The following is a 25,203-nucleotide window of genomic DNA, read 5'->3' on the forward strand; positions in this document are numbered from 1 at the left end:
TCCATGTTATTTGGTCTGTTGGTTTTCTAGTAAAGTATTTGTTTTGGGAATAAATATTCTTCTCTTGTAGGTTTTTCACCTTGAGTTTTCTGACCCAATATATGAGTAATCTTTTTCAATTCTATTGTTTTATGCTTCATATGATGTCATTTTAGTCATCAATCACTGTTTAACAAGCTTTGGTATTTAACCCAGTTTGGTCATGTTGTAAGGCGGGTGCCCTACCCACTGTACTATTTATTCTAGCCCCCTAGTCTTGGTTTTCTTTATTATTATTTTTCACAGGGACTAGTGCTTTTAAAAGATGGAATGGTTTAGGATGGCTCATTCACTTCTATTTTTTTTTGGTTTTTGGGTCACACCTGGCAGTGCTCAGGGGTTACTCCTGGCTCTATGCTTAGAAATCGCCCCTGGCAGGCACAGGGGACCATATGGGATGCTGGAATTCAAACCACCGTCCTTCTGTGTGAAAGGTAAAAGCTTTACCTCCATGCTATCTCTCCGGTCCAATTTCTTTTTTTTTTCTTTCTGGTTTTTGAGCCACATCCGGTGGTGCTCAGGGGTTACTGCTCAGAAATAGCTCCTGGCAGGCACATGGGGCCATATGGGATACAGGGATTTGAACCAACCACCTTAGGTCCTGGGTCGGCTGCTTGCAAGGCAAACGCCGCTGTGCTATCTCTCCAGCCCCTCATTCACTTCTTGAACCAATTCGGGAGCCCAAGGTGTTTGCTATTAGGAGTTTCCCCAAACTAATATGTGAATACCCCAATTTCTCCCACACCTTTTCCTTTGGTCTTTGAGGCTCCTCGTCTGCTCAGTTTTATTCTATTCTGCAGAGTTTCTTCCTCAAACCTTTACTAGAAGGAGGCTCTGGCCAGCTGCCTGGTGTTATGTAGTCCAGATGGTTATATCCCTCTTCCCCCTGCTCTTTCCTCTCCGTGATACTGGACTGGACCCTCCCATTGCCATGTTCAGTATTTGGGCCAACACACATCCCTGGTCACCTCTCTCTCATCCTTCCCACAGAACTCACAGGAGGATTTGTCACTCCTGGCTTGTCATCTCTGCTTATACTGAGGCGTTAGGGGACATGCATTCTCTAGCTGTCTTCGGGACCTTGATTTAGATACTTGTCTCATCCATCCTCCACTCTTGAGTGGGTATGTAGAAACCCCAAATCTGTGCCACCATCTCCCAGAGCCCACTCTATGAGTCACTATATTTTCACTTATTAAATGCAGGAAGTCGGGCAGTGAACAATGGGGAAACAGTATGAGACATATTTCCTAGTAGTTCCAGAATGTTTGTAACCATGGCTTTATTGAAACACCATGGGGGCCCTCTTGGAAGTTGAGAAAATAGACTGAGGGTGCTTGGGAGCTCCCCAAAGAAAGCCCATGAGCAGGAGAATGGGGGTCCAGGGAGTGTCAGGCTGCCTGCAGTGTGGGGCACTGGTCATGCAGGGAGGCAGATTGCCAAGTTCTCTCTGAAGGAAGCTGGGTATGAGGAAAAGTGAGTATGGGGTGGAGGGTGATATGTCCAAAATGGAGGAACTTCCAGGCACCTCAGTGTTTTCAGGTGTTCCCCAGGCAGTGGGAACAGATAACTCTGCGGGGGTGGGGGGTGGGCGGGGAGACTCAGTCAAGGCAGTGAAGGGATTCCCCAGGGAAGGACTCAGGGTGAAGACCCAGGGGAAACCACAGGGTGGGCAGGAGGGATTTCCTCTCTTCTGTGAGAATGAGGGGGTTCAGGAGAAAATTGTCTCATTGGAGCTGCTCCCATAATCCAGACACTACTTCTGGCTGTGTCCCAGCTGTTTCCAAATGCCAGTTGGGGCTCCTGAAAAGTTGGTTTGGAAAAATTCTAGCCAATATTGTGGGCACCTGACCCAATTCTGCAGCCTTGTGCCCACCTCCCTGAGTCCTCTAGGGCCCCACCCCAGAAGCAGAGAAGGAAACTGCCCTGGCTCATCACCCAGACACAGGAGCCTGCCTTTCCCAAAAGATTCATCTGGAGATAGACAACAAGGGACAAGACACTTATGTTGCATACAGCCAACCTGGGTTCAATTCACAGAATCCCATATGGCCTCCATATCTTGCCTATTGAACAAAGATCTGTGATGAGCATAAATGTGTTCATGTCCTTTCAAATTTATGTTTCTGTGTTTGGTGGATAGATACAAAGAAGTGGTACCATTTTTTTCCTGTTCAAGAGCTTATAGGAAATGGGAGGGAGAAAGGACAGACACCAGAACCTGAGCCCTTGAATACCCTAGTTCAACAGCATAAATCCACAGGAAATTCAGTGCCAGGGACATCCCAACATAGTGGAGAAGCCAGTAAGAGGCCAGAAAGCATTCAGGTCTTGGTACTGAAAGCACATCAAGTATCTTCCACATAGCAGGTGACCTTGAGAATAGCTTCTGAGGGCCCGGAGAGATAGCACAGTGGCGTTTGCCTGGCAAGCAGCCAATCCAGGACCAAAGGTGGTTGGTTCGAATCCCGGTGTCCCATATGGTCCACCGTGCCTGCCGGGAGCTATTTCGGAGCAGACAGCCAGGAGTAACCCCTGAGCACCGCCGGGTGTGACCCAAAAACCAAAAAAAAAAAAAAAAAAAAAAAAAAAAAAAAAAAAGAGAGAGAATAGCTTCTGAAATAATGTGCCCAGATACAGGGTTGCTGATCAAATGGCTAGTCCCAGGAGATTGATTTTGAAAATATGATGGCAGAGACAATGTATATCAGTCACATAATATCCAGCAAAGTGGTGGGGACAATTTGCTGTACGATAAATTCATCTACTTATTCCTCTTATGGCCCTCCACCCATCTCCCCATTAATGCATCAATTTGGGAGAAATTAGGGGTGGGGTGCTCAAAACTAAGAACTGATCATTGCCAATGATTGTTACCATTGGGTTGGATCATAGGTAATTTGGACAGTGTCTGGCACTGGAATCCAGGAGTCCAATTTAAATGTCCTTACTAATGAGAAGGCTCTAAATCATTACAATTTAAGCCAACTCAAATACTGGAAGCACAGGAAGATCATGGAATTCCAGTCTCGACAGCGTTCCTGATCCTTTTTACCTCTCCTCAAGGAGGCTGCAGATGGCGCAAACAAATCTGGTGATGGAGTCATCTAGGAACATTTCAATTCTCTAATACAAGTATAAAGACTGTGAAGTTTCCATTTACTCTTCAGAGAATGGCAAAGCCAGGGGATTCAGACCTAGAGCGGTTCTAATGCCCATTATCTTTCCTGAAAACCCCGCATCCATCCATCCGTTTATTCATTTCTGCTTCCATTCTGTCTCCACCCACCCATTTATACACCATCTGTGCCTCCATAAATCCATCCATTTATCCTTTTTATGTTCCTCCACCCATCTCCTCATTAATGTACCATCACCAATCTATCTACCTATCCCTCTGCTCACCCATCCATACACTAACCCATCCATCCACTTTTCTTTCCTTCCTTCCTTCTTTCCTTCCTTCCTTCCTTCCTTCCTTTCTTCCTTCCTTCCTTCCTTTCTTCCTTCCTTTCTTCCTTCCATCTCCTCATTCAGTATGATTTTATTGGACCCCTTCTCTGCACCAGTGTTCTGTGGACTTGTGCATCTGAACAGACATATTCCTACGTTTAGTGGCTTAGCCTCTTATGAGGGAAATAATCAATTTAAGTACACTCAGCTTAATCAATACCTAATGTAAGCTCTTATTTTTGAGGAATAATTTTAATGCAGTAAAACATTCTTTTCACTAACGGTTCTATGAATTTGGACAAACATCAATCATAAAATCGCCACCATTATGAAAACAATAAAAGTATTCACCATCTTCAAAATCCCCTCTATCTCGTTCTTGGATTCTGAGCAGTTTTCTTACCCCTATCATTTTGACCATTTCAGAAAGTCCTAGACATGAAGTCATACTGAAGACATTTTTTTTAAATAATACTTTATCAAAGTAACATTGGCTTACAGCTTTTTCTAAGTGGTGACTCTCTGAGATCTGCATCCATTATGTTACGAGCACCCAAGCCTACTTTCCATTAATTACCGTGATATCCTCATAGTTCCTTCTTTTCCATCTACAGACATATTTTTGTCTTCCTAATCTGGTCTTCCTGGTCTTGTTGGAAAGCCATTATAGTGGATTGTTCTTTTATAACTAATAGTTATATGAGCTTTATTTCAGCTTTGTTTTCATAACTTAAAAAAACTTCCTTCTAGGTTTAATTTCCTGTGCTCTTTGGAATAAATGCATGCTAAATTTTGTCAATCCCCCCCCTCTATTGGTGATAATAATATGGTTTCTCCTCTCTAACTTGTTGTAGTACATTGATTTTGGAATGCTGAAACTGGCTTATCTTCCCAAAATAAATCCCACTTGATAATAATGCATTATTCTTTTTAGAGAATGCTGGAATCAATTTGCTAATATTTTGTTGACAATCTATACATTGAGGAGCATGATGATTATTTGTAGTTTTCTTTTCATATGATAACTTCATGTGGTTTGGGTATCAGAGTAACATTGGAATATAAATTGGAAAGTATTTATTGCCTCTTCAATTTCTGAAGGATTTTGTGTGGGATTGCGATAATTCCCAGCACATATTCAGCAAAACTTGCCAATGAGAATAACTCGGCCCAAGTATTTTGCAGGAAAGTTTTATATGATGAATTAATTTATTTTATTGTGTATTTCCCCTTAAGAAGCAAGAAACAGGGGCTGGAGAGATAGCACAGAGGTAGGGCATTTGCCTTGCATGCAGAAGGATGGTGGTTCGAATCCCAGTGTTCTATATGGTCCCCCGAGCCTGCCAGGAGCAATTTCTGAGCACAGGGCCAGGAGTAACCCTTAGTGCTGCCAGGTATGACCTGAAGAAGAGGAGGAGGAGGAGGAGGAGAGAAAGAAGAAGAGAAGGAAGAAGAAGGAGGAAGAAGAAGAGAAGAAGAAGGAAGAAGAAGGTGGAGGAGAAGAAAAAGGAGGAGGAGGAGGAAAGAAGAAAGAAACATTGATGAAGCTGGAGCGGTGGCACAGCAGTAGGGCATTTGCCTTGCAAGTGGCTGACCTAGGATGAACCGTGGATTGATCCACGGGCATCTCATATGGTTCCCCGATCCAGGAGCGATTTCTGAGCACATAGCCAGGAGTAACCCTTGAGCATCACTGGATGTGGCCCAAAAAAAACACAAAAAAAGGAAAAGGAAAAGTAAGAAACATTGAGTTGGATTGCCATCTATGTTTGTCAGGAAATATTCTCATTTTATTTAACTCATTAAATATCTGGTATACAGTTCTTTCCAATAGCCCATATCTTTTTATTATATTTATTTATTTATTTATTTATTTATTTTGGTTTTTGGGCCACACTCCTGGCTGTGTGTGTGTGCTCAGAAATAGCTCCTGGCAGGCACAGGGCACTATATGGAATGCCGGGATTCGAACCACCATTGGTCCTGGGTCAGCTGCTTGCAAGGCAAATGTCTTACCGCTGTGCTATCTCTCTGGCCCCAAGCCCCTGTCTTTTTAATGTGTATAGCATTTGTGAGAATATTTCTTCTTTAATGCCTGAATGGGTCTTTTCCCCCTGTTTTCTAGTCATCCTGGCTAGAGGCTTATCAAATTTAGTGATATTTGTAAGAATCCATTTTATTTTTCATTCTTTTCCTTTGCTGTTTGCTGTTTTTCTATTTATCTTTGCTCTTATCTGGATTACTTTCTTTTGATTACTTTGGGTTTTATTTGTTCTGAATTCAGTTTCATAGATGGCAATTGAGATCAATGACTTGACATCACTCTTCTTTTCCAGAATAAGCATTTACTGGCATAATTCTAAGTCAAGCATTAACTAAATCAAATTTTGACATGTTGTTTTCATTTTCACCCACGTTTTCTAACTTTATAAGACTTTCTCTTTGACATATGAATGAGCCATTATATCACTTTCAACCAAATTTTTGAAATACCATAAGTATTTCGGTGCTTGTTGGTCTGCTTGATTCTGTGATGTCCGAAGTCAATGCTTTGTGTTGTTTCTCCCTTTTTTTAATGAGTAAAGTTTATTTTATGCCTATGATGGACTAGATGGGGTTTATCTTGGTGCATATTCCAAAACACTTGCAAAATATGTGCCTTCTCTGGTTTCTTCATGTGTCCTATAAGTGTAGATTAGGTCAAGTTGCTAGGTGGCCTTACTTGAAACAATATCCTTAATGATTTGATGTCCATTAGTTATAGCAATTACAAAGAGGAGTTTGCTGAAATCCCAATAGTAATTATAGACTTGTGTGTTGCATCCTTGCATTTCAGTTTTGTCGGATGTATTTTGTTGCTGTGTTGTAAAAGGTGTACACTTTGGGATTATTCCATTGTCTTGCTAATTGCCACATTTATCATTATCCCTGTGCTGCTCTTGTGCCTTGTTCTAAAGTCTACTTTCTCTGCTTCGGCTTTTTTTTTGGGGGGGGGCTTACTTTGCATGATCTGGCTAGAAGTCAATTGATACGGATTTAACAAGTAGCTATCTTGTTTTAAAAAATAAAAAACACCCTGATATGTGGATCTGGCTCATTTTTGTGATGTACATTCTCCTAGAATTATAATTTTAATGGGACACTATTGGCTAGAGTTCAAGTTAACAACGAGACACTGTGGGCTAGAGTTGGAAAGGCATTCTAGCATTGTCCATATGGTCCGTCACAGGGTTGTTCTAGTCCAACAAAGATCATGGCTTTTGCCATACTTTTAGTCTTTTTTTTTGTTTTGTTTTGTTTTTGGTTTTTGGGTCACACTTGGCAGTGCTCAGGGGTTACTCCTGGATGTCTGCTCAGAAATAGCTCCTGGCAGGCACGGGGGACCATATGGGACACCGGGATTCGAACCAACCACCTTTGGTCCTGGATTGGCTGCTTGCAAGGCAAACGCCGCTGTGCTATCTCTCCGGGCCCAAAGGGTCTTTATTTATTTTTTTTATTAAATATATTTTTTATTTAAGTAACATGATCATATTTGGGTTACAGTCATAACCAGAACACCCCCCTTCACCAGTGCAGCATTATCCCCCTCCCCCCTTTCCATCCCCTACCTGTATTCGAGACAGGCATTCTACTACAGTAATTTGTTTTTAAGTTCAGTAAGTTGTATTTTTTTCCTTAAAGGATATGAGTAAAAAATATATATATAGTAAAGGTGTGATTGTGGCAATCACCAATGTTTGCATAGGTCCAGAAAAATGGAGAAAATGGGAAAAAAAATCCTTGACCTGATTACAAAATGGCCTCACCCCAGAAGTTTATTGGCATAAGACAGACTCTGGGTTCCAGGCATACCAGTCTATCCAACTCCAGTCATTCTCAAGGTCCCGGTGAAACTTTTGCACACTTTAGCTATAGTTGGTATCTGACTTTTATATTTAAAGACTCTGGATTCTGTGCATTTCTTTCGTCGATGTCAGGCTGATGTGGAGCATCCTCTAGTTTCAGTATATCATTAAATGCAGAGCGATCTGCCCTGCATGCAAACTGTTGCTGAGTCGCCTGGGTGTTGGGAGTACTCTTTGGAGTAAGTCAATGCCAAAGCAGTGGTAGGTCTTCTCTGGTAGAGGCTTGGATCCTGGGAGTGTTAAAGACATTTGTGGTTGTTTCCATAGTTCAGGTGTGTGTGGGCGATGCCCATTCTTCTGAGATCTGAGCCAAATCATTATGCCAATGTTCAGGGTAAAAGGCCTAATTACATTACCAAATTTGTGTTCCCATCTCTATTAGATAAAAACTTGTTTACATATGTATTATTTCCCCATTTTAATGTGCCTATGCAAAAGAGAAGCAATGCCACAAGATATTGTTGGTGCATCTGGGGGCCAACGAATAAAGTCTAACATTTCCCGTAACTTGGTATAAACATGAAATCTATACAGTTACTCTTCTACCAGTATTGCTTATAAAACAGATCTCACAGGGGGAAAATCAAACAATCAAATAACTAATCTAGTGGGCAAAATTGTCACTATATGAGGATATTTGAAGAGTTATAGATGTAAGGGAATACATCTGAGATATACAAAAGAGATGCATGTGACCCTTTTATGTTTTAAAAAGAAAAAAAAGAAAGAAAACAAGGGTATTTGAAGACAACAGGTGATAATTGAGTTTGAGACATGTTTTGCGGCATTACAGAACCCTATATTGTCCTTGAACTAGGGGTTATGCTGAAGCTGATTCCGGTATCATGCAACAGTCCATAGTTTGATGGGGGCATGAGGGGCCACCAAGCATGGGTCAACAGGCGTGTTGGTTGTAGTGCTTGTATAGGCATGAGCTGAGGACCGAGAGGGTGTCATTCAATGAGAAGCTGGATGGTGGAGTTGGAGCAGGAGGACAGTCTTTGAGTCTACCCAAACAGGAACTGAGGATAAGGAGGGTTGAATAAGGGAATATAATGGTTCAGGGTTTGGGTATGAGGAGGTAGGAGAGACAAAGGAGTGAGGGGAGAGGAAATACATAAAAGACTAAACAATAAAGGTCAATTTGAGTGTTTTATCAGAATCTTGGGCATCCTGATTCTATTCCTAGGAACAGTCTAGTATCAGGAACGTTTTTGAATAATGCTTAAACAGTACATTATTTGCGCCCGCGCGGTTTTGAAAAATAATATTAGTAGCAAACGAAACAGGAGGTCGAATATACATAAGGGAGGGGTTTCCCTCCTCCGCCTGCCCCCCAGGGCCCGAGTTGCCAGGGCCGGCCATGAAGACCCGCCTGGCGTGGGGGGTCCCAGTCTCCTGGACCAAGTGTTCAGCCCAGGAGATCTGTGGCCGGCTGTCCGACCAGCGACCCTAACAAACCAGAAAAACATAGGAACGGCTTTCCCGGCATGTGCGCTCTGCTGGGTTCAACTGCGAGCTCCCTCTCCAGTTTGAAAATTGAATGGGAGGGATTTCCCTCCTCCGCCTGCCCCCCAGGGCCCGAGTTGCCCGGCCATGAAGACCTGCCTGGCGTGGGGGGGTCCCAGTCTCCTGGACCCTAACATCCAACTGGTCTTTATTTTAAAGAGATTTCTACAGGGAATCTTTTCATCCATCTGTTCTTCTGTGAACATTAAGAACATCTGTAACTAATATAATTATGGCTAGGGTTGGACTGAACTCTATTCTCTGGCTTTTTCGTCCATTTGTTTCATTTGTTTTTATTCCTTAACTCCTCATTTTCCTGCTTATTTGGAATGAGTGGACCATGATTTGTAACTTCACCTTAACTTCCTTATGACATAGTACTACCACTGCTGTATATAAAAAAATGAAAGCTTAAAGGTTAAGTGTTCAATATTTTTAGTTTTTCAATGAATCAGAATCCACTTTGATAGTACAGTAGGTATGGTGATTGTTTTGAACCCAACTGACCTACCTGGGTTAGATCCCCAGCATCCCACATGATCTCCAAGCCCACCGGGAGATCCTTAAGCATATATCCAGGAGTAAGCCCTAAGTACCGCAAGCTGTGGCCCCAAAGTAAAAAGAATCCACCTAGCTGGAAAGATAGCACAGAGAGGAGGGCATGCCTTCCATGCAATAGACTCGGGTTCAACCTCCAGCACCACCAGGAGTGACTCCTCAATGTAAAGGCAGGAGTACCTCCTGAGTATGTGTGGCCCCAAAGCCCCCCTCCCAAATCCACTTTTAAATAGCACAACACTTAATAAATAGAAAGAACTTTGCAATAATAGCAATATACCTCCAATTCCTCCTATTCTTTTTTTGTTTTGGGGCCTATATTTTTTGTTTTCTTGTGCTATAAATATATTAGGTGCATAACTAATTCATCTAGTTTTTGCCTTACTTAACTACACTTGAATTTGTAGTAGATAAAAATGATCTATTTTTCTTTCTCTCTTCTAGTAGTCTTTATTTTCATTTATTTTAGTCACTATGATTGACAATACTACCAATGATAGGGTTTCACATATGCAACATTCCAACACCACATACTTCACTAAAATGTCGGTTTCCCTCCACCATTGCCTCAGGATCCTCACATCTAAACCCTCTGCCATCTCCCTGCCAGAACTCAGTCTTGAAAACTGGTTCTTGGGTATTTTTGATTAATTCATTCGTTATTTATGTTTCTTTATATGAGGGAGATCATTTCGTACCTGTACCTCTCCTTCTCCATGACTTCACTCAGCATGATTTCATTTTTTATTATAACCAAGTAGCATTGTATATAGCATGACTATTTCCCTTAGTTTGGCTACCCACTCATTTGTTCGTAGACTTAGTTGTTTCTCGATTTGGGCTGTTGTGATGAGTGCTGCCTTGGTCTTTATTTCTTTACATAGCTTGCTTTCATTTCTATCGAAGTCAGAGTTCTTCTTTAAGGTGGGCCTCCTTCAGCCAGGACTTTAATTAAAATCTGCTGGCAATGAATGGCTTCCACATCTTTATTGGTCAGAGAAAGATTTTATTTTGTGTTTTATTTGCCTTTATATTGTAATTAAAAATTCTGGTTGCCTCTTGTTTTCCTTCTTCAGCACTGGGACATCCTATTGCATTGCTTCTTACCTGCAATGTTTCTAACCACAAATCATCCATGACCCTGCTTTTGTTCTTCTGTAGGGTATTCACTTCTTGTTCATTTTTTTTTCTTCCTCTTCCTGCTTTCCTCATGTTTGTTCACTCTGGGCTATTTCTCCTGGTTAATAATCTTCTTGAATCTATGGTCAACTGACTCACCATATTTAGAAAATTCTTGGTCATTGTCTCTGATATTTTCCTAACACCTTCTCTCTCCTCTCCTGCAATGATTTCAGTTCCTGGTAACTTACAACTCCAGTATTCCCCTGCAGATTTTGGCTACTCAAATACATTTTTTTTTCTTACTTTAGGTCATTCATTTCCTTTGACCTATCTTCAAGTTCACTATTTTCTCACTGCTTTCAGTTTCCTGGTGAACTTAAGAAAGTCTTTCTCTCTGGGACTCTTCATTATTGTTGTTGTTGTTAATGATTTCTTATTATCATCATCCTTTCCACCTAGTTACTTAATACTTTCCACTTTTCTGATAGGATTTCCTACTTGAAATCACACTCTCCACCTCTACCTCTAGAGCCTTGTAGGCATTTCAGAGGCCTTGACTAGCTCAGAAGATCTAGCTTAAGAGACCAGGTGACGCTGGGGATCCAACCAGGGTTTGCTCACGCTAGGCTGACACCTTAACCCCTTCATAAGCTCCCTGGCCTGCAATCTGCTATGTGCCCAGAACATTTCCAGAAGCTTGTAGCCTGTGGTCCTCTCTCCGGCACCCCACCATCTGCCTTCTTTCATCCAGTGCCTCTCCTGGGCATTTGAGGAGCACACTGCTCCCAACCAGGGAGCCCACAGAGGGCCTATTAGCTGGTGTATGCATCTTGGGCACAGTTTTCACCTAACTGACCTACCTCCTGCCCTGCTTATCCCCAACCCACCACATCTGAGCTTTTATTGCTGCCCAAAGTGGACTGTCCCCCCTACACACATAGGGATACTTCTTGGGGTGCTGTCCTAGCACACCCACTATCCCCTGAATTGCCTGTAGCTCTTTCTCCTGCAGACGCAGGAGGATAGAGACCAGGGGCACCCACCTTGTGGCCTCCAATGTATGAAAGGTCAGGTCCCCATGTCACCCCAGCCGCTCTGTGACATTCTCTCTGTCATGTCTTCCGCAGCCCCGGAGGTCTTCCAGGTGTACGTGGATGGTGGCCCAGGGTACTCTTACCCAGTTGACTGGTGGTCCCTGGGTGTCACAGCCTATGAACTGCTGCGGGGCTGGGTAAGGCACACCCATGAGTAAACCCGGGAAGTATGGAGGTGGGGGGCTTCAAGATGGAGCAAGATACTAGGTGAGGGTCAAGGGCCTCCCAGTGTCCATTCTGAGGTCTCCAAGCCTAGAAGAAGTTCTGGAAGCCTCTGACCCACCTGCTTGTCCATATCTGGAGAATGTGTAGAGCTCAGAGCCAATCAGAGGCAGGCTGGCTGGCCACGGCCACACTATGGCCACGTCACACCCCACTGAGCCTGATTTCCCAGCAGGACAAAGGCTCTAGAAGGGCAGAAGCTTTACTTCTCTCTGCTTCCAGGCTCCCAACTGCACAATCTTTGTGTTCCCTGCTACTTGTGGCTGGCAGCACCTACTGTTTTCCTTTATTTCAACCAATGAGCTGGGGATGGCGCAGCTCTAATGAACTATTTGTCTCTAAATGTGTATTTTAACTTGGCAGAATCCCTGCCAGCTGGACTGGAGGCAAGTTTGCTTTGCTCGAGTTTTGTCTGCGAACATTGTCCTTCAGCTCCTCAGAGGGGGCTTCCTCTTCTGAACAGTGGGGATCACAAGGACATTTGAGTCAGTCTCCTCGGGGATGAATTTAGGGTGGCACAACCACACGACACAGCAGGGGGCACATGATTTCTGTGGCATGTGCAAAGTTCCAGCATCCAGTGTGGGGTGGCCTTCCAGGAAGCCTGCAGCTATAGGGAAGAAAAGGAGGGAGGGAGGGAGGGAGGGAAGGGGAGGGAGGAAGGGAGGGAAGAAGGGAGGGAGGGAAAAAGGGAGGGAGGGAAGAAGGAAGGAGGGAAGGAGGGAAGGAAAATGAAAGGAAGAAGGGAGGAAGAGAGAAGGAAGGAAGGAGGGAGGGAGGGGGAGGGGAGGGAAATATCAGCCTTCCGACACCCCACATGTCTCTGGGGTGCTACTGTCTGGAGAATGCCCTGGAGGACTTAGACTCTGTAGGTTTTGTTTCTGGGGGGTCATGGGCCCTAAAAGCACTCACTGAGGCACCAGAAGGCTCCTCCCACTCTGTTCCACACCCCCACTTCCTTCCCTACCCTTTTATCCCCACCACTGAGCCTTCCTTGAGGAGCCAAAGACAGTTGAGGGTGTAGAGGCCCCAGAGGAACCAAGGGACAGCACAGAACTTCTGCTCCCTTGAGGTTAGATTGCGGGGCTTCAATCCCCGGGCCAGGTCCAATCCAGGAGGAGATTGGTGGGCTCAGGACTCCTCACCTCCAGCCCTGATACTTCTTCCTTGCAAGAGCTCCCTGAGAATGAAAGTCCCATGATTTTGAAATTGGCCTTTCTGTGTCCTGAGGGGGCCCCCTACACCGTCACAAGCTGCCTGCCTGCAGCCCAAGGGTCATAGGGAGGGAAGGCACAGCTGAGTCGGGTCCTCACTTGCAGAGACCCTACGAGATTCACTCAGCCACGCCCATCGATGAGATTCTTGACATGTTCCGGGCAGAGCGCGTTCGCTACTCTTCCACCTGGTGCAAGGGCATGGTAGCACTGCTCAAGAAGGTAAGGGTGGCGCATGTGCTGGGGGTGGGGGAGGCTTCAGGTAAGGCTCAGGGCTCCTGGCACCAGCTAGGCCAGGCATCTGAAAGCGAGGCTCCAGGGCTCAGATCTCAGATCATGCAGTGGTGCTGAGGTTCCACATGCACCACTGACCACTGAGCAATCTCCCTGGCCCTTGTCTCCACATCTAGCCTGCATCCAGGTCCCAACAACCTGGACAAGGAACGGCTGGTGTCACCTCTGGGATCAAGGTCTAAAATTATACACGAGGCATTTTGCCTTTGTTTGTTTGTTTTTGTTTTAGGGCCCCACCCTGTGGTCCTCAGGGCTTACTCCTGGCTTTGCATTCAGGAATCACTCCTGGTGGTGGTTGAGGGAACCATTGGAATGCCATGGATTGGGCCTGGTTGGCCACCTGCCAGGCAAGCACCCTACCTGCTGTGCTGTATCACTCCAGTCCTCAAGTCTTTTTGCACTTTGATTGTCTGCACCACCACTAAGTAAAGGGACACCTGACCTTTTCCCAGAGCTGGGGTTTCCCAAGCCAGCAGAACCTGGGAGCTGACTAGAAAGATAGGTTCTCAGTTGGAGTTTTGGTGGAGCTTCTGGGTGGCTGAGACTGACTAGGTCCCTGGACATTTCTAAGTAGGTGCGTTAGGGAGCCAAGAGACAATAGGAGATGAAGGCACTTGACTTGCAGTTGGCACACCCCAGTTTGCTTCCCAGCATCGCAGCCCTTGAGCCCGCCAGGTGGAGCACAGCCAGGTGTTTACCCCACAGAAGAAAATGACAAAGTTGGAGTCGGGCAAACCTTGGTTGGGGGATGTGATGTTCTGGGCAAAAGAAGCTCTCCTCCCACTGTCCCTACAAGCCATGAGCAGAGATGAGGAAATTGAGGCGTGGTAGAGCAGAAGGCACCTACCAGTGCTGCAAGGTTTGAGAAATGGGATGTCCTCCCTTCCGGGCCCTGGGAAGAGCTCCTGGGACTAAGTAGACGCTGTCACCTCACCAAGCTGTGGTCCATGGACTGACCCCTGGATCCTCAGAACCATCCAGGCAGCTGGGTGCAGGGCCCCGGGAGTATCTCCGAGGGTGGGCAGAGTGGTGCAGATGGAGCTCCTGAAGGGATCAGCAACACCTCTACACAGCTCTACCCCCACACTCCACCATGCAGCTCCCAGTTCTAACAAACACTCCCTTTATCTGCAGCTGCTGGCAAAGGATCCCGAGAGTCGCCTGTCCAGCCTGGGGGATGTCCAGAGCGCGCCCTACCTGGCTGACATGAACTGGGATGCAGTGTTCGAGAAGGCACTGATGCCTGGCTTCGTGCCCAATGTGAGTGGGGATGGAGGGAGTTCTGGCCCACTGAGCCACCTCTCTGCAAGTCCTCACCGCAGGGCTTAGGAAGGCTCGGGCACTGGGTAGCTGGGGGATCTGCTGCAGCCACGTAAAGGCTGCAGGGTCACGTCTCCAGTGACAGAAGAACCTAGACATAGGATGTGGCTTCTGTTCCCCAGAGCTGTTTTCTGGAGCCTGATGTCATGTCCTGAATGATACCTGCAGCATGCAGGGGTGCGGATGCCTGCCTTGTGCAGGGTTGCAGACACCTACACTGCAGCGGGGGAAGAGGCTCAAGGTGCATACATCTGCTCTGTGTAGTGGTGCAAACTGCATTTGCAGAGCTGACTCTCAGCCCAGGGGTGGCAGAGCGCAATCCCCCAGACCTACAGGGGATCCCTACAGGCAGGGATCAGACAGGGTTTGAGTGGCCAGAAGTCTGCATGGTGCTAGGGGGACGAGACCCAGGCAGAGGGGATTATACTCCATGGGAGGTTGCTGCCTGCAATGGGAGCCAAGATCTGGGAGTGGAATCGGTTGGGGGGAAGGTGAGGGACTGATCATCCCAAGAGAAAATTTGACAAGGGTGACAAGGGAGGGGTGCTTTCCCAGGGGGTCCCTTAAATGCCACAGAGCTGTAGATGGGGGTGAGGGAGGGAGCCTGGCAGAGCTGGAGGTCATGAGGCTGTAATAGTGTTCTGATGCAGGAGCAGACCAGGGACCTCCACACCCCACCTCCTGCCCAACAGAGATGGGCAAAATGCACCATTCCCAGAGGAGACTAAAGGGTGACAATGAGGGTGACATTCCTGCCATCCACCCCCTGTCTGTGTTCATGAAGAGAGTGTACAGCACTGCCCCAGCACTGCCAGATCCCCAGTCTGCTCATCCCCAATAGCTAGCCAGATCATGGTGCCAGCTGAATTTGGGGTTCCCTGTGCATACCTCTTACTATCTTGAGTGGAGATCCAGACTGGGGTACACGATCCTTATGAGCAGGGGAGACCCAAACTAACATCTCCCTGGTGCTGTTTTGTATCCAAATAGTCCCAAGACTGGGTGGCTCCTTTTGGAATGAAACCAGCCCCAAGTTTTGCAAAATCCAATAAAATTGGTGCAGACCCTATACCAGCTTTTCTGAGAGTCAGTCCCCAAGTTCCTGTCCACAAATGGTGATGATAATGAGCAGGTATTTTCTGAAAAACCAAACCTGGGAGCAGAGGGGAATGGTCACATTTTCTAGTCCTCTCCCAGCAGCACACAGAGTGGTCAGACCCCCTCTGCTGGCCCAGAACTATTGTCTCTCTGCAGAGGCACATGTACGCCAGGAGCTGGGGCCAGTGGCAGGACACACTGACCCTTTAGGCTATGCCCACCCTCTACTCTGCTCCCACTGACCCTACATGAAGCTCCATGCAGGACCAGTTGGGGTACAGTGTTTATCACATCTGCAGGAGGCCACCCCAGTACAGAGCTTCCATGGGACATTCCCAATGCTGCCAATGTTACAGCCTCTGGGCTGTACTGACCACACAACTGGGGATCTTGCATCCTGGCCATGAAGTCACCCCAAATTCTTCCTGACCATGGTGGGCAGGACCCAACCTGGAACAGCCCCAGCTAACAGAACCCAGCATGAAAGTCAGGACAATGGTTTTCAACCAATTGAAGTGATTTGTATATATTTTAATAATGACAGAATAGCAGTGCCATGGAATGTATGTGCTAAACTCAGTCATATTCTCATAGGAGAAGACTGAATTCAGCTTCATGAAGTGAAAATTGTAAGAATATTTTATAAGTAAATTTATAATTTATGATATAAATTCATATTTATTTTGCCTGACTGATGCCCCTATAAATTTATATTTATATGAATAAATTTATATTAAGTTTATAATTATATATTTTTATAAATAAATCTGTAAATTTCAGGATATGTATAGGAGACTGCTCAGGGCAGGGACAAGCATTTTGGGGAGGAATGAGTGATTAATGCATGGGCAGAGGATCTGCTGATTTTTTATATCAGCCAAGGAAGTATTACTGATGGCAACCATACTAACCAACACTATTTGTTGATAAATTAATGATGGAGACAAGCATGTATGTGCAGGAATTTGAACAAATGAACACATTATTGAGTGATGGATAAATGAATGATTGTGAATGTTGTATGAATGATTGAATAATGGGAGGATGATAGATGTATGAATGATAGTGATAAATGAGTGAATGGGTTAATGAATTAGGGTGGATAATAAATCTGTGGAGAAATGAATGAAGCATGATGGGTGCCTAAATGATGAAAAAATGAATGATGGACTAAAGAGTGGATAGATGGATGGATGAGTGGTGGCTGGGTGGGTGGATATATGGATGAATGAGTGATGGATGGATGGATGGATGGATGGATATATGAATGGATGAGTGGTTGATGGATGATTGGTGATGGGTGAGTGGTGGGTCAGTGGATGAATAAAAATCAGATGCATGAATGCACATTCAATACATGAATGAATAATAAGTGAATGATGGATGACTTAATGATGAGTAGATGAATGAGTGATGGAGGAATGAATGGTAGATGAATAAAAAATGAATGAGGGATGGCGAATGACTGAAGGATGAATGAAAATAATGTCTGGAGGATAAATGCATGAAAGACAGGTGAACATATCCAGCGTGAACAAAGTGATAGTTGTGTGGAGATTTAGTGACTGGCAGATGATGACAAGCCTTGTCTCTTTCAGAAAGGGCGACTGAATTGTGATCCCACATTTGAACTTGAGGAAATGATTCTCGAATCCAAGCCACTTCACAAAAAGAAGAAGCGGTTGGCCAAGAACCGGTCTAAAGACAGTACGAAAGCCAGCTGCCCACTGGTGAGCAAATCTTGGGGAACCCTCGTATACCCCCACTAGAGAGGGCTGAGGCTCCTTCTAAACCCATGTTTCCCTGGAAATGGCATTGACTTACCACTGATACCAGTACTTATTGATCTGGGGAGCTGTATGGGTTGAGTTGGATATAAGTCCCACTCAGACCCCAACAGTGTTCTTCCCCATGGGTCCTACACAGAGCAGGGTTAGGGTTAAGCTCAGAAGGGGGCATATGCCTTATCCACGGGACACCCAGAATTTTTCCCAAGCACTGTCATCCTTGTTAGTGTGGCCCCAGACCCTAAGTTGAGCCCCTGCACTTGGCCATCAAGTTCCATTCTGGGCTGCAGGCAAACCACCTTGTCCCATGGACAATATTATGTTCCATGCTAGGACGACAGAAACCACCTTACCACCACACTCAGGTGACCGAATGTGACAAGCCATGTTGGGGCTGCAGAAGTGCCCTCTTAAGGTTACCTGGAGGAGGAATTCTATGTCCTCCCTCCTCTCAGAGCCCCTCAAGTCACTGACATCCTCATCCCAGGGCACAGCTTCTTCCAGAGTGAGTGAAACCAAGCCCATCCCTGGCATGCTCTGGAGAGAAGATAAATGGGAAGTCCCCAGGATATCAGGATTTGAGGGTGGGGTTAATGTACCTGGGCTTCCAAAATATATTCATTTCTAGTCTGACATAACAAAGCATCCTCTACTGGAACACTTATGTGACCAGCCAATGCAGTCAATTCTGGAGGTCACAGAGTGAAGCGCAGGACCTCTTTTTCCTCTCCCTTCTCCTGCCTCTACAATTCACGAACCTCCCAGCCTTCCTGGGATCCCGTGCCATGCCCTGGGTCCCCATCATCTCTATGCTCCTGGACCACACAAGTCTCTCACACATTCTTAAAGGATGCACCTTCCAGCATCGGCTAGTTCTGCAAATGCTCGACTTGCAACTAAGCTCATTGTCTCTTTGGCAGGAGCTTGAGCATCAACGGTGTTGTTCCCCCACCCTCCTCAGGACCTCAAAGCCACCTAACAGGGGCCAGCCCGGGACACACAATCTCAGAAGCCCCCCCCCCTTCCCTCTGGCCCCACTGCCCCATCCTGGAAACATGCCCCTGACATGCCCCTTCTGTGCTCTCTGGCAGAATGGACATCTACAGCAATGCCTGGACACAGTGCGGAAGGATTTCATCATATTCAACAGAGAGAAGTGAGTCCCTCTGCCTCACCCCTCCAGGCCCTTTTGGACTCCACAGTTGGGGCTTTGCTGCATAACCACGCATGGGGATATATCATAGAGACAAGCAGCGCTGGGTCCAAACTCAGCCTCCCAGTCCCCAAATTCTGCTTCATAGCCTAATTCTGAATCCAGGTCCTTGGGTTTCTGGAGAGAGCCCAGTATCTCTTCAGGGTGCGTGTACATGGTTGAGTCAAGTTCTATCCCCAGCTCCCCCATGGTACCCCAAGCTTCACCAGGAGTGATCCCTGAGTATGAACTTAGGAATAACTGCTAGATGTGACCCCCAAAATAAATCCCATTAAAAAAATTTTATAGGAACTCAGGCGGGACCAAAGTGAAGGCACAGCAGGGAGGGCATGTGTCTTGCATGCAACCGATCCTGGTTGGATCTCCGACATCCCATATGATCCTCTAGGCCTGCCAGGAGTAATTTCCGAGTGCAGAAGCGGAAGCAGAAGTAACCCCTGAGTGTCCCTGGGTCTGGCCCCAAAACAAACAAACAAAAAATAATCTCAGGTCCTCAGGTCAGAGAGATGACTCAATGGGCCCAGCAGGGCTTGGCATGCTAGAGGCCAGGTTCAGTCCCCAGTATTGCCTTTTCTATAAGCACCACCAGGAGACGCCCCAGTGTACTCTTGAACTCCACATGACATAGCTTCCATTGTTTAAAATTTTTTTCAATTAAAAAATAAGCCCTGTTTCCCTTTTGTTGTTGTTGTTTTGGGGCCATATCCGATAGCGCTCAGGGGTTCCTCCTGGCTCTGAGCTCAGAAGTTGCTCCTGGCAGACCACATGGGATGCTGGGATTTGGACAAGGGTCCATCCTGTGTTGGCTGCATGCAAGGCAAGTGCCTTACCACTGTGCTATCGCTCCAGCTCTGTTTCCTTTTTTCATTTTTTTATTTTTATTTTTTGGGGGGTCACACCCGGCAGCGCTCAGGGGTTACTCCTGGTTCTATGCTCAGAAATCGCTCCTGGCCGCTCAGGGGACCATATGGGATGCATGACCTTCTGCATGAAAGGCAAAAGCCTTACCTCCACGCTATCTCTCCGGCCACTGTTTCCTTTTTTAAAATATTTTTATTAAGCTACCATGAAATTCCAAAGTTCTTCATGGTTTGGGTTTTAGGCATACAGTGTTTCCAACACCGATTCCTTCAACAGTGTCCACTTCTCTCCACCAATGCCCCCCACACCCTTTTGCTTCCCACCCACCAATCTTGTCTCTATAAATGGTGCTTTATTTAATTAGTTTTGCATTGCAGTTTACACGACTTTACTTAGAGCACTTTGTACCCGGCACTTTAACACCTTCCAGCATCGTTCCCTGCCTCTGGTTAAATGCTTCCTTCCCCCTTAGACGTTGCCCCTCCCATTCCTATCCCACCCCCACTCTCCTCAAAGACCAGTTCTCATGTTCTTTCTTTCCAGTGTCTTTGGGCATTCATTATTTCCATTAAGTTTTCTTATATCCTATGAGCCATCTCATTCTGTGTCACTCTCTCTCACTCTGACTAGCTTCACTGAGAATGAGACACTTCAGGGCCCTCCTTGGAGCAGCAAATTGCATCACGTTATCTTTTCTTATATCTCCACTGTGTATGTACCATCGTTTCTTTTTCCACTTATTTTTCTTGGACACTTGGGTTGTTTCCAGATTCTGGCAATTGTGGGTAGTGTAGCAAGGAACATAGGGGTGCAAATGTCTTTTCCCCATTTTGTTTTGGGGACCTTGGGGGGAGTGGAACTGTAAGGCAAATGTAATTCAATCTCTAGTTTTTAAAGTAATGTCCATATTAGACCCAGTTTCTTAAAAACACACCACACTGCTTCTTCCCAGTATAGATTTTCTCCCCACATATGCTCACTGCTTGCCCCGATTCTTCCACTTGCGAACCTGGGATGAGTGGAGGAACAGAGATGGGGATAGAGGGGGTGGACAGAGGTGGATGCAGGGAGGTGTGAGATTATATGGATGAATAGACAGTCTCAGGATTGTGATGGTGAACGGAAAGATGGTTACAAAGAAGATAGTACAGGAATAGGAGGTAAATGTCAGTAGATGTGAAGGTGGACAAGGAAGTGAGTATGTGGAACAATGGGACAAAAGAGAAGGGAAAGTGAATAGATGAATGATGGGTAGATGGAGGGATGATAGATGGACAAATGGATGGGTGGAGAGATGGATGGACGAGTGGATGAATGGATGAGTGGGAGAATGAAAGATGGGAAGATAGATTGACAGGAAAGTGAATGAATTTGTGGTGAATAGCTGGGTGAGTGCAAAAATATATGAGTAGGACAAACTGGCAAGTAACTCTATGAATAAATAAGCTGATAGAGGTGGACATGCTCCGTTCTATGGAGTTTTCTAAGCTTCATTGTGTGCAATAAAGAAAAAGCACAGAATTCTTGCTCGAGCAGTGCTAGCTATACTTCGTGTGGGCATTTGAAGGAAAACCTTAATGGAGTTGCTCCTTATCTTGCAGTGGAGCTGGGTAATCTGATAATAGATTGACTCTAACAATACTGCTCTCAGAAAATGCAGCTTTTCCTTCCACTCCAGAGGGCTCCCAGCCCTTTGAATTTTCACTCATTTTTCAAATAAATTTAAAAAATGTATTTTAGGCACTGTGATTTACAGTTTTGATAGTGGCGGGGTTTCATGTATAAAAGATCCCTGTACCACACCCTCCACCAGTGTGGGTTCCCACCGCCATTGTCCTAGTGCCACACCCCCACAAAATCCTAGCTTTCCCTCATAGCTCCCATTTGTGATCTGCTTCCTCCTGAAGACCAGTTCTCCATTTTGTTGCCTTTGAAGACTTGTTTCCTTTCTCTTTTTCTTTATTCTTTATCATATGAGGGAGATCATTGTGTATCTCTCCCTCCTTCTGACTACTTTCACTCAGCATGAAACCCTCCAGACCCATCCACATAGCAGCAAATTGCAGGATTGTGTCTTCTCTTACAGCCGAGTTCTGTTCATTCGATTGTGTATATGAATCAGTTTCCTTAGCCAGTCACCTTTCATGGGCACTTGGGTTTCCTTATTTTGGCCAACAAGTTCATGGTATTCTACACACTTCGGGCAGTGGGGTCGGAGAGATAGTTCAGGGGGCAAGACTTTTGCCCCGCAGGCAACCAAACTCAGGTTTAGTTCCTGGCACCACATATGGTTCCCCTGAGTCCTGCCAAGAATAATCCCTGAGCACAGAACCAGGAATAAGCCTTGAGCACAGAGCCGGGAGTGAGTCCCGAGCACTGCTGCATATGGCCCCAAACGAAAACAGAAAAATGCAATGTGGACATTTCAGTGTTACCCCCCCCCCAAGGACTTGCTCAAGATGCAAGTAAAAACAAAACTTCCTCATCACCCATTTCATGCACACAAGCACACACGCGCGCGCACACACACACACACACACACACACACACACACACACACACATACACACCTGCGAGCTGTGCAAGGGCATGGACCCTGGACTCCCGTACAGCTCAGCACCTGGACCTTGTATGTGCCTGATGAGTCCTCTGTCCTCCTCATCTGCTGGTCAGACTGTGGAACCTTCCAGACTTGAATAAACTTTGAGTGGGACTTGTCACCTTTCCTTGCGCCAGGGAAACTCAGCCAACTGATCTCCAGAAAACTTGGCCAGCAGCCTCCGCGAGCAGCCCCACTGCTTACTTTGCAGAGAGCAGAAGGGAGCGTGTGCCTTAGTGTGTGTGTGTGTGTGTGTGTGTGTGTGTATGTGTGTGTGTGTGTGTGTGTGTGTGTGTGTGTGTGTGTGTGTGTGTGTGTGTGTTTCAAATCAGAGCTCCACAGGCCAAGGCTGGGCTGTAGCCCCTAGCACTCCTGCCCCTGCACTCCCACATGCAAGCCTCTAACCCCTAGACTCTAGTGCTGGTGTGGCTCCCCCTTCGGCCTTGCTTGCCCTGGGCACCTCTCCAGTATGCCCCACTATGCCCATCCGTGTCCTTGACTTGGCTAACAAGGGTCTGTGCTGTGTTGGTTGCAGGCTGAGGCGGCAGCAGGGAGCTGGCAGCCAGCTCCTGGACACCGAGGGCCATGGGAGCAGCCAGACCCAGAGCAGACTGCAGGACGGCCGCAACAACAATCTTCTGGCCCATGCCTGCTCCCGCGGCTGCCGCAGCTAAGTGCAAGCTGTGCACTCTGCCCAGACACCATGCAGCAGATGCAGAAAGAGACCACCCTGGGGGGCCTGCCCAGCCAGTTCCCCAAACCACCACCTAAAACAAGTCTGGCCCTTTCTGTATCTCAGTTTCCTGCCTCTGCCTCTGGGGTTCCATCACTCTCGGCCCACCACTTCTATTGCAAGGTTGTTGGGAAATGTTATTTGGTGGTGGGCGACCAGCCTGTCTGGTTTATAAAATGTGGTCCAGATGGAGACCGTCACCTTTATCTCTGACCTGTACCCCTAAACTCCCAAAGCAATGAATGAGCCTCCTGTAGCCCCTCAATTCCCTATCCCTACCCCACCTCTTGAGGAAGGACTTGGAAAAATGGAGCCCAAACGAAGAGGCAGAGGTGTCCCCTGGCCCTAGGAGCTCCTCAAGGAGCAGGGAGCACACCTGCATCTGTGTGCTGGGCCCGACCAGTCCAGCCCACCTTCTGGAATGGCCCTGCCATGAGGGTTTGGTGCTGTGGATGGATATTTCCCACCCTCCACAATTACGCAAGCTGGCCCCCACTTTCATTTGAGTAGCCCCCACCCAACCTTGCTAAGAGTCGAATCTCAGCCCCTTCCTTAGTCACTCCTGCAAAATGTTCTCACAATTCCTTTGTCCCCCTAAAACCCAGCCCAGAGAGATCTAGGCTTCTTACCTGGAAAATGGAGCCCGGCTGGGCAGGCCACTTCAGCTGGTTCCAATGCTGTGCCTTTGAGCTGGGAGATGCAGTCGTGCGTGGAGGGACCCGTGGGGCCAGCAGTGACCTCCTGAGAGTCCCCCTGAAAGGAAGGGCCTGACCCTCCCATGACCTGGAGCTCCCAACACTCGAGCTGTTGAGAAAGTTCCGTAGGGTTCAAGTACTTATCTCCCTTCCTGCACCTGCACATTCTTTCCCTTTCCCATCTTGGTCCAGCCTTGCTTTGGTTTTATCATCCTCCCTTGTAGGCGTCCCTGTTAGTGGCCCACCCAGTCTCTAGGGCTGTCACGCATCATCTCCCCAACATCTCAAGAGACATTTCAGTGTAGGGTGTGGTTTTATATTTTTATTTAAAGACACATGTGGTCCTCGTCATCATCATTGTCATCATAGTCCTTCTCTTCTTCCTCCTCAGACCAGCGCCCATTTCTAGACCCTCCCATTTCATGGTCTCTGTTCTTTATCAATGTGTCCATTGACCTGTCCCCTCCAGGAAATAGTGGGGCTGCTTCTCTTTTCACTGTGATACCGGCCTCTCTGCCTGTCCCCTTGGCTGTGCCCATGGACCAGGGACAGGCACCGGAGCAGCCCTGGTACACTGGGTGCCCCAGCCTTCGGCAGCAGCGTGTATGGGTCCTTGCCCAGAATAAACTATTTCTTGGATGTTGATTCTTACACTTTGTTCTTCATTCAGGGGCAGTTGTTGGGAAGGCCAATGTTTTACTCATTCAGATGTTTTATGTTGAAGCATGGCTGCAGAGGAAAAAGAGGCAGCAGCAAGGGAAGGCATCAAATCCAGATGCATTTCCTGGACCCAGAGAGTCAAAATCCAGGGGCCGGAGAGAGAGCATGGAGGTAAGGAGTTTGCCTCTCATGCAGAAGGACAGTGGTTTGAATCCTGGCATCCCATAGGGTCCCCCAAGCCTGCCAGGGGCAATTTCTGAGTATAGAGCCAGGAGGAACCCCTGAGCGCTGCCGGGTGTGACCCCCCCAAAAAAAAGAGTCAAAATCCAGCTGGGTGGCTGGAAGTTGTCTGTGTCCTGGTAGCAGCTCATAGTTGCAGGGACATCACTGTCCCTATCAGCATCATTATTTTATATTTGCAAATGAATGCCATGTTCCTGGAAAGAAATGTGGAATCTTGCCACCTGCAAACAACACAGATGTTCCGCCTCCTGGCTCCAGGGCTGGGAGACAATACAGTGGTGAGGGTGAGAAGTCTCCCAGCACCATTGGCTGGTCCAGTTAATTCTCACATCTGTAGGCCAAGCAATGCGGCATTCTTCAGCCCATGCATTGAACACAGGCCCAGTTGTCTCTAAGCATCACTGGTAGGGATCCTGGACCTTTTGAGCATCACCTGTGAGCATCCCTTCCCCCAAATTAAATATCACAGCTCAGAACCTTGAGCAGCAGGGAAGAAGCCAGAACAAGTCGATTTTGTGGCTGTCCCCATCCCTGCTGTGGCCCCCTCACCTTCCTATCAGGTTGCCTTTACAGCCCCAATT

The 25,203-nt window shown here is 46.7% G+C and overlaps 1 protein-coding gene across 1 annotated transcript in view; it reads left to right on the forward strand.

The window, feature by feature from the left end:
* STK32B (serine/threonine kinase 32B) overlaps positions 1-24,370 on the forward strand; it is a 250,860-nt gene extending 226,490 nt beyond the window's left edge. Inside the window, exons 7-12 of the mRNA XM_049766428.1 lie at positions 11,717-11,820; positions 13,225-13,341; positions 14,548-14,673; positions 17,430-17,561; positions 18,710-18,774; positions 22,827-24,370. Of these exons, the coding sequence (XP_049622385.1) occupies positions 11,717-11,820; positions 13,225-13,341; positions 14,548-14,673; positions 17,430-17,561; positions 18,710-18,774; positions 22,827-22,965 (683 nt within the window). The 3' untranslated portion in view covers positions 22,966-24,370. The remainder of the gene's footprint in view (positions 1-11,716; positions 11,821-13,224; positions 13,342-14,547; positions 14,674-17,429; positions 17,562-18,709; positions 18,775-22,826) is intronic.
* The last annotated feature ends 833 nt before the right edge of the window (positions 24,371-25,203 follow it).

This window comes from Suncus etruscus, chromosome 20 (assembly GCF_024139225.1).
Source record: "Suncus etruscus isolate mSunEtr1 chromosome 20, mSunEtr1.pri.cur, whole genome shotgun sequence".
Taxonomy (NCBI): domain Eukaryota; kingdom Metazoa; phylum Chordata; class Mammalia; order Eulipotyphla; family Soricidae; genus Suncus; species Suncus etruscus.